Below are 8934 nucleotides of genomic sequence, written 5' to 3' on the forward strand. Positions count from 1 at the left end.
GTTAGTTAGACCCGAAACATGAAACGGATCTGCAGCTTGCACGAATTTGGTGGTTGGTTTCTTCATAATACAGGGGCAAAGCCAAAAGTATCCTACATAAATTTATATAGGACAGCTTGCAGAGACTGGATGTAATTTATATATTCGTGATATTAATATATTTAGTACTTTCTGTATTGACATAGAGCATGGGTATCTTGTCATGACATTGCACATGCAAAATCCAACTGAAAAATACATATACTCCTTCTGTACTTAAATAATTATATCTACTTCTTCCCAACTACAATTAAGAGTATATCTTTTATGAAAACTAAAAGAATACTTTAAGTGAATCCAAAATAATAATTAGCCTGACTGCATCTTCTGTGATGTTTTCTCCTGAATCTTTGTGATCCAGTCAGTAGGCAGACTAAATAAAAATTGTACTCACATCTACAGGACTACAGGTTGCAGTGTCGTTAAGGTAGTCAAGTACAGTCAAGCTCATCAGGTAATACCAGGCGGATTGTTGAACTATATATGATTTTGAGGTCGCATTTCACGAGCTGCAATTCTTTGGAAATGGTGTGTTGCAGCTACATCATGCCCGTCGATGAACGAAAAACAGAGCATGCAATCTGACACCTAATCCGATCGATGCAACAAGTAACTGTATCTTCCTGCAAATTCAGAAAGAAGAAAACTCCGGTGCATGCTGTTCTATCAAATCCTACATGAAGTTCTTGGTGTCATATCTTGACGTGTTCCGGTGCACATGCAAAATCCAACCGAAACACACGCGGAATCAACAGGGTGTCGCTGTCGTGTCATCGACGGTGGGACGTCGTGAAGAAGGTGAAGTCAGGATGGTGCGCGCCGACTTGCTTCAGCCAGGAGGACGCCGCCCAATGGAGCTCAGACAGCCTCCTGGGGTCCGATGACCCTGGCCTCCTCCACAAATCCCCTTGCATCTTGTACGTTGCCAGCCCGAACGGCGACAGCGCCGCGATCTCGCCGTCGTCGTGCTCCGGCCCGCTATGTATGTTGTCTGCAGGTGAAGAAACAACAACGCTTGCTAGCATCAGCGATCGATGACTGTGAATTACACTGATGTGGTGGAAGAAATTTGTGTTCTTCACAACGAATGTATGTGGAAGATGGTAAGTATGTACTACCTTGGAAGACTGATGAGATGGAATGGTAAGTGAGGAAGCAGGCAGAGGTACCCTTGAGGTTGACATGAGCAGGGATGTGATAGATTGGGTACCTAATGACCATACACAAGTCAATGTTGATTCTCTAATTATTAAAGTTCATCATACATCAGCAAGATAATGCTAGCAAAATGATGTCTCGACCGACCAGCAAATAAGTAGAGAACAGCGGAGTGATGTCAGAAATCAATCCAAGTTGGTTAGTTAATTAAGTACCATGCCACGGACATCCAACTGGACGGCGAGAGCTCGGCGCTGCTGAGCGACATGAGGCATGGGTAGTCCCGGGCCAGCTCCTCCACCTGCTCAGCATTGATCAAGAGTCAGAATCACCGACCGGCCAACTCCGGCGGACCGGCGAGCAGAGGTGGCCGTGCATGAACCTTGTGAGCCAGCGGTACCCTCTCGTAGGGCGAGTCCCATTCCCTGTACTGAAAATTCAGGTACCCGTTCTGCTTGGGTGAGACGCCGGTGGAGCCGGTGCCGTCGTAGGTGGAGGAAGCGTCGTCTTCGTCCGACGCCGCGTCCCAGGAGGAGGATCCGGAGCCGGCGAACCTGTCGCCGCCCACGCTGTCGTCGCTCCATGAATCCGTCTCGCTCCCCGTGCTCCTGCTCACCAAGAAATGAATCAGTGGCCGGTCCCCCAAGCAAGAATTATGACGGACGGATCAACGGATTACCTGGAGGTGGCGCCGAGGGTGTGGGAGGTGGGCTTCGTGGCGGTGTAGAGCTGGACGGCGGAGAGGTAGGGGACGAAGTGCTGGGTGGTGACCACGGCGCGGTCACCGGCGTCCCGGACGGGCACGGCGAGGCCGTAGGCGCTGCTCTCGGCGTAGTGCTCCCACAGCTCGGACAGGGCGAAGTACTCCACCGCGTCCTTGTTCTTGCCTTCTGGGTGTTGCCACACGCTGCTGGGCGCTCCCTGGAATCGTTCCTGCCAAGCAGACAAGTTAGTCAAAAGTCAGAACAGAGCAGAAGAGAGCCGTTTTGCTGGTGAAAGCAGAGGATCTGCCATGATCTGGTGGTAAGGATTGGTGGATCGATCATCCACGTACCATGGTGGCGGAGCGCCATGGGAGCCGGGGCGTGGCGGCCTGGAGGAAGGCCTCGAGATTGCTGCTGTTCTTCATCTTTATCTCGAGCAACCAGATCGCTTGCACGCATCAACGTGCAGGACGATGATCTGTGTGTTGTTCGTGTTCCCGCGATCGATCGACCGGGCAAGAATCGGAAGGAATGGATCAAGATTGCGGTAGACGCCGAGCTGAAATAGCAATTCTGATACTAGTTTCTAGTGGTGCTAGCTAGCTTTAGCTGAGGTAGGAGGAGGAGACGGTGGATAGGAGGAAGCTAGGGGAGCGGTGGAGTGATGGGTCGGATAGAGGGAGGGGAAGCTCATCCACAGCATCGAATCCAGCAATCCATTTATGATTTATCCATGCACACACACCCAGAGGTAGGTGGCTAGCAAGCTAGGAGACGGGAAAATCGGGCGCCGGTTGATTTGCGGGGAAGAAGAAGAAGAAGTAGTAGGCACATGTCAATCACTGGTGGGCGATCGATGGAGGGTGGCGCCAAAGGCCATCAACTCATGGCTGTGGATTCGTGGGCAGTGGAGGAGATCCAACACTCACCGTGCTTGTCGCTGCTGTCCACACACGCTTTGTGACAAATGGGGTACTACTGGCGTAGCTTAACTGCTCCATGTGATGTAGAGTAATGGGCGGCCAGGCAGTGGAGATGGAGGAATTTCTGTGTGTGGATGGGGGTGAACTCACGACACCGCACCACATGCCCGGCCGTTTGCTATGGTCTAGTCTACGGATGACGTGTATGACATTAAGCAGGATGGTTCGAAGAGATCGAACGCGCTCGTGGTGTGAGATCTAAGGAGGTAAGAAAGGGAAAGGGTTTTGGATAAGGTGATGACTGACGAGCAACGGAAAAAAAGAATGTAGGGGACGGTGACGGCGGGAACGAAGGTTTTGTTCGGCGAATTTCACTGAGGACAAAGCTCGAATTCACAGTTATTTGAGATCGGAGACAGTGGCGGAGCCAACATTTTAGAGTTGGGTTCAGCTGGAATCAATAGTTCTACAATAATCTAGTGCTTCCTTTGTAAACTAATATCTAAATAGTTCTATTCATTTTAGAGAATGTTGGAGTTTTTATGGAAAACAATCTCTATTTCTAAAGAAGCAGCCTGCGGTCGTGATGATAGGTTTTCGTTCCGGATTTATTTTTGTTGTACCTCCCACCTTCGTTCAGTTGTTTCGTCCGATTTTTTTGTTCCTCCACCCATCAACATATATTTAGTAATGCATTTATGTGAAAGATTTAATTAAATTTATTTTTTAATAAATCTTTAAAGATCAAATCTGAATTAATTAAGCTTACAATAAGTGGCTCAATTCCATTTATTAATATTTTCATATATCACTAAATTACATTAATTTCTAATAAATCTTTAAAGACCAAATCTGAATTAATTGACCTTACAATAAGTGACTCAATCCCATTTATTAATATTTCCATACATCATCAGATTATATTATTTTTTAATAAATCTTTAAAGACCAAATTTGAAATAATTAGCCTTATCATAAGTGGCTCAATTACATTTATTAGTATCTCCATACATCACCAAATTACATTAATTTTTAATAAAATTTTAAAGAACAAATCTGAGTTAATTAACATTACCATAAATGGCTCAATCACATTTATTAATATTTCTATACATCACCAAATTATATTAATCTTTACTCCTAAAATGGAGTGTATATGTCCAAGGGCGGACCCAGGATAAAAACTGATCGGGGGCACTAAACTATAGAAAACACTCAAACATATTTACACATAGGCTTATAAATGCTTCGATTTCTATTCCTAATGGAGCAGTTGGTAGCCTGGTTTATTTTTGTCCCACCTCTCACCACCCCTTCTAATGTGTTTTATTATCCATCATTTTATTTTCTCTCCATTCATTTATTTCAAATCAACACTTTCCTAACATGCAAAGGATCACATATGTAACTTTCATAACTGATCTATCTAATTAATGCAAAAGAAACAAAAGTACCTCTCTCACGATTGCATATATCTCTTTTTATAGAAAAGGAGAGAATCTCTCCACTTCTTTCTTTCAAATCAACACTTTTCTAACATACAAAAGATCACTTATCTAACTTTTCTTATTGATCTCTCTAATTAATAAAAAAGAAAGGAAAGTATCTCTCTTACAATTGCATGTATCTCTTTTTGTAGAAAAGGAAGAGAATATCTATATCGATTGTGTGTATCTCTTCCTCTATTTTCCTAATTGATTTACTTGCCACTAAACAACAAATTACCCAACGATAATTTTGTCCAAATTTCCCATAATGTTATGCCTTAGTCACCATGCCAAAACTAATCTCTACTCCTAAAGTCTCATTACCTAGGTAACCGTTCGCTTCGTTCCTTTCCACTCCCCCACCCATTCCCCCTCCCACCGAGTTTCACACTTGACGAGACGAGAACACATGATATTCCATGAGTCACAGTAGAAGAGAACAATATGCTCACAACACCTTTCTATGAAGAGGAGGTGCGAGATGTGGTGTTCCAAATGGAACATATCAAAGCTCCGGCACCTGATAGCTTCCCCGCAGAATTCTATCAGAATTTTTGTGATGTCATCAAGACTGACCTATTGGAGTTGTTCGTTGTCTTCATGCAGGCCAACTCGACCTATTCCGAGTAAATTTTGGCGAGATCGTTTTGTTGCCCAAAACTAAGGATGGTGAGAGGATCCACCCACTACTAGAAAAATGCCTATAGCTAATATGGCTACTAGTGGCGCACCATGCATGTGGTGCGCCATTAGTAACCATATTACTAATGGCGCACCTACTCTCTCGTGCGCCATTAGTAAGTACCATTAGTAAGTTTGGCCTGGCGCCCCACCCCTTGCCAAAGTAGTGGTGCACCACAGGAAAGTGCGCCATTACTAGTTTTAACTAGTAATGGCGCACCATACCCACGGTGCGCCACTGCTAACAACTTTTTTAATTATTTTTTTTCAAAACTAGTGATGGCGCACCACACCCAGGTGCGCCATTAGTAACCCTCGTTACCATTGGTACATTCCTGGGGAGGTGCGCCATTGGTAACCTGAGAGCGGTACTACCGCCAGGGGAGTGGTAGTACCGCTATGACTCAGCGGTACTACCGGCAACACCAAATAACCCCCCCCTGTGGACCGCCTTTTCAGTAAAAAAAAAGAAAATGATGGAAATGTCAAAAAAATAAAAGAAAATAAGTTTCCCATGTGATATGTGGTCTAATTGTTGGGAAAATTTACAAATATGAATTTCGACTTTATTTGCAGAATCTCTGTGGAATTTGTAAAATGGGCATAACTTTTGCATACCAACTCGGATTAAAAAGTTTTTATATAAAAATGACCTACTCGAAAAGCTACATCCGAATTCAACGGGGGGAACCCCGTTGAAGATTTTTAGAATCCCCAAAAACCTAACTGAAAAAAAGATACGGGGCTTTTAAGATCAAGATGGGGGTGGGGATGGAAAAAATTTCAAACTTAGTAATGGCGCACCATTTGCTAGGTCCACCCTCGAGAACACCAAACGACCGAGGGTGGAGAGAAAATCTAACTACCCCGTCTTGTTTAGCCCCATTGGGCTCTGCGTCTCCCCCACCCCGCCCACACTCTTTGTCCTTTTCTTCTCCAAATCAGGCAACAAAATCCCACTCCCACCTCCAACCCTACGCGCCACCACCCTCCTCCTTTCGTACGACGACGATGAAGCCCGGGCGTGAAGACGCAACGGAGGAGCAGAAGGCAACTGAGGAAGCAGAGAGTCTGCTCCGGTCATTGCCGCCGGTGTGGGTGTGGCTGGGTCCACCATTCCGGTGACGGCTAGTGTGCACCTTCGGATGTGCCTGCGCCGGCCGCCATCGCAGCGGTCGACCCTATGGTCGGTGAGCAGGTGGAGGATGAAGTCGCTGGAGATCTGGAGCAGAAGGCCAATCGCAAGCGCGGGCTCTACGAAGAGGTGGAGTTTTAGAATGGAACCCCGTTGAAGATTTTCAGAATCCCCCAAAACCTAACAGAATAAAAGATATGACACTAGTGGAAAAATGCATACAGCTAATATGGCGCACCACACCGAGGTGCGCCATTAGTAACCCTGGTTACCAATGGCGCATTCGTGGGAGGTGCGCCATTCGTAACCTGAGAGCGGTACTACCGCCACGGGGAGCGGTAGTACCGCTATGACCCAGCGGTACTACCGCCATCACCAAATGCACCCCGCTGTGGACCGCCTTTTCAGTTTAAAAATAAATAAAAGAAAATGATGGAAATGTCAAAAAAATAAAAGAAAGTAAGTTTCCCATGTGATATGTGGTCTAGTTTTTGAGAAAATTTACAAATATGAATTTCGACTTTATTTGCAAAATCTCTCTGGAATTTGTAAAATGGGCATAACTTTTGCATACGAACTCAGATTAAAAAGTTTTTTATATGAAAAATGATCTACTCGAAAAGTTACATCCGAATTCAACGGGGAGAACCCCGTTGAAGATTTTTAGAATTCCCAATAACCTAACAGAAAAAAGATACGGGGCTTTTAAGATCTAGAGGGGGGTGGAAAAAATTTCAAACTAAGTAATGGCGCACCATTTGCTAGGTCCACCCTCGATAACACCAAACGACCCGGGGAGGAAAGAAAATCTAACTACCCCGTCTTGTTTAGCCCCATCGGGCTCTGCGTCTCCCCCACCTCGCCCACACTCTTCGTCCTTTTCTTCTCCAAATCAGGCAACAAAATCCCACTCCCACCCTCCAACCCTATGGCCGGAATAGGCCAAAACTGCAAGTTTTGTCGAGTTCCCCGTAACAGTACCCCGGGGTTCCAAAAATGTTCGGATCGCACTAGGAACCAAAATCAGTGACTAATAGCATAGAAAACTGGTCGTAATAGGCCAAAACTGCGAGCCTTGAGGAGTTCTCCGTAACCGGACCCCGGGGTTCCCGAAACATTCGGATCGCAACGGGACCCAAAGTCAGGAATTGGCCAAACCTACGAGTTTTCACGATTTCCACTTAACCGGACCTCGGGCTTCCCGAAATGTTCTGATCGCAACGCGACCCAAAATCAGTGACTATACAAAACTGGCCGGAATAGGCCAAAACTGCGAGTTTTGACGAGTTCCCCGTAACCGGACCCCGGGGTTTCCGAAACGTTCAGATCACACTTGGAACCAAAATCAGTGAGTAATAGCGTACAATACTGGCCGGAATAGGCCAAAACTGCTAGTTTTGATGAGTTCCGCATAACCGGACCCCGGGGTTCCCGAAACATTCGGATCGCACGGGCAACCAAAATCAGTGAGTAATAGCGTACAATACTGGCCGGAATAGGCCAAAATCAGTGAATTTATCGAGTTACCCGTAAACTGACCCCGGGTTCCCGAAAAGTTCAGATCGCACTAGGAACCAAAATCAGTGACTAAGAGCATAGAAAACTGGTCGTAATAGGCCAAAACTACGAGATTTGAAGAGTTCTCCTGTAACCGCCCCCCAGGGTTCCCGAAACATTCGTATCGCAAGAGGACCCAAAATGGGTGACTAATAGCATACAAAACTGGCTAGAATAGGCCAAAACTGCATGTTCTGACGAGTTCCATGTAAGCGGACCCCGGGGTTCCTAAAACATTCGGATCGCAGCGGGGCCCAAAATCAGTGAGTAATAACATACAAAACTGGCCACAATAGGCCAAAACTGTGATTTTTTACGAGTTCCCCGTAACCTGACCCCGTGGTTCCCGAAACGTTCGGATCGTAGCGGGACCCAAAATCAGTGAGTAATAGCATATAAAACTGGCCACAATAGGTCAAAACTATGATTTTTGACGAGCTCCCCTTAACCAGACCACGGGGTTCCCGAAATGTTTGGATTGCAGCGGGACCCAATGTCAGGAATAGGCCAAAACTGCGAGTTTTGTCGAGTTCCCCGTAACCGGACCCCGGGGTTCCCGAACCGTGCGGATAGCACAGGGAACCAAAATCAGTGACTAATAGCATAGAAAATCTGTCGTAATAGGCCAAAACTATGAGTTTTGACGAGTTCTCCGTAACCAGACCCTGGGGTTCCCGAAAAATTTGGATCGTAAGAGGACCCAAAATGAGTGACTAATAGCATACAAAACTGGCTAGAATAGGACAAAACTGCATGTTTTGACAAGTTCCACGTAACCGGACCCCGCGGTTCCTGAAACATTCAGATTGCAGCGGGACCCAAATCCAGTGAGTAATAGCATAAAAAACTGGCCATAATAGACAAAAACTTCGATTTTTGACGAGTTCCCCGTAACCGGACCCCGGGGTTCCCAAAATATTCGGATCGCAGCGGGACCCAAAATCAGTGACTAATGGCATACAAAACTGGCCGGAATAGGCCAAAACTGCAAGTTTTCACGAGTTCCGCGTAACCGTACCCCAGGGTTCTAGAAACGTTCGGATCGCAGCGGGACCCAAAATCCATGAGTAATAGAATATAAAACTGACCACAATAGGCCAAAATTGTGATTTTTGACGAGTCTCGTAACCAGACCACGGGGTTCTCGAAACGTTCGGATCGCAGCAGGACCCAAGGTCAGGAATAGGCCAAAACTACGAGTTTTCACGATTTCCCCTTAACCGGACCCCGGTCTTCTCGAAACGTTCGGA

The 8934-nt window shown here is 46.0% G+C and overlaps 1 protein-coding gene across 1 annotated transcript; it reads right to left on the reverse strand.

Moving 5' to 3' along the window:
- Positions 1 to 489: 489 nt before the first annotated feature.
- On the reverse strand, positions 490 to 2900 carry LOC123404737. The gene is made up of 6 exons (XM_045098683.1): positions 2252 to 2900; positions 1877 to 2130; positions 1580 to 1805; positions 1413 to 1498; positions 1158 to 1249; positions 490 to 1030 (listed from the first exon to the last, which is right to left on the reverse strand). The coding sequence occupies exons 1-6, from the start codon at positions 2324 to 2326 to the stop codon at positions 810 to 812; spliced, it is 954 nt and encodes a 317-aa protein (XP_044954618.1). The 5' UTR covers positions 2327 to 2900; the 3' UTR covers positions 490 to 809.
- Positions 2901 to 8934: the final 6034 nt, after the last annotated feature.

Source organism: Hordeum vulgare, chromosome 6H (assembly GCF_904849725.1).
Source record: "Hordeum vulgare subsp. vulgare chromosome 6H, MorexV3_pseudomolecules_assembly, whole genome shotgun sequence".
In the NCBI taxonomy this organism is placed as follows: domain Eukaryota; kingdom Viridiplantae; phylum Streptophyta; class Magnoliopsida; order Poales; family Poaceae; genus Hordeum; species Hordeum vulgare.

Excerpts from the sequence above, each read along its gene's own strand:
- LOC123404737 (XM_045098683.1), bottom strand. The coding sequence starts at position 2,326 with ATGAAGAACAGCAGCAATCTCGAGGCCTTCCTCCAGGCCGCCACGCCC. Across the intron at positions 1,806-1,876 it reads ACCCTCGGCGCCACCTCCAG|GAGCACGGGGAGCGAGACGG; the intron begins GTAATCCGTTGA and ends CTTGGTGAGCAG. Across the intron at positions 1,499-1,579 it reads GGGTACCGCTGGCTCACAAG|GTGGAGGAGCTGGCCCGGGA; the intron begins GTTCATGCACGG and ends AATGCTGAGCAG.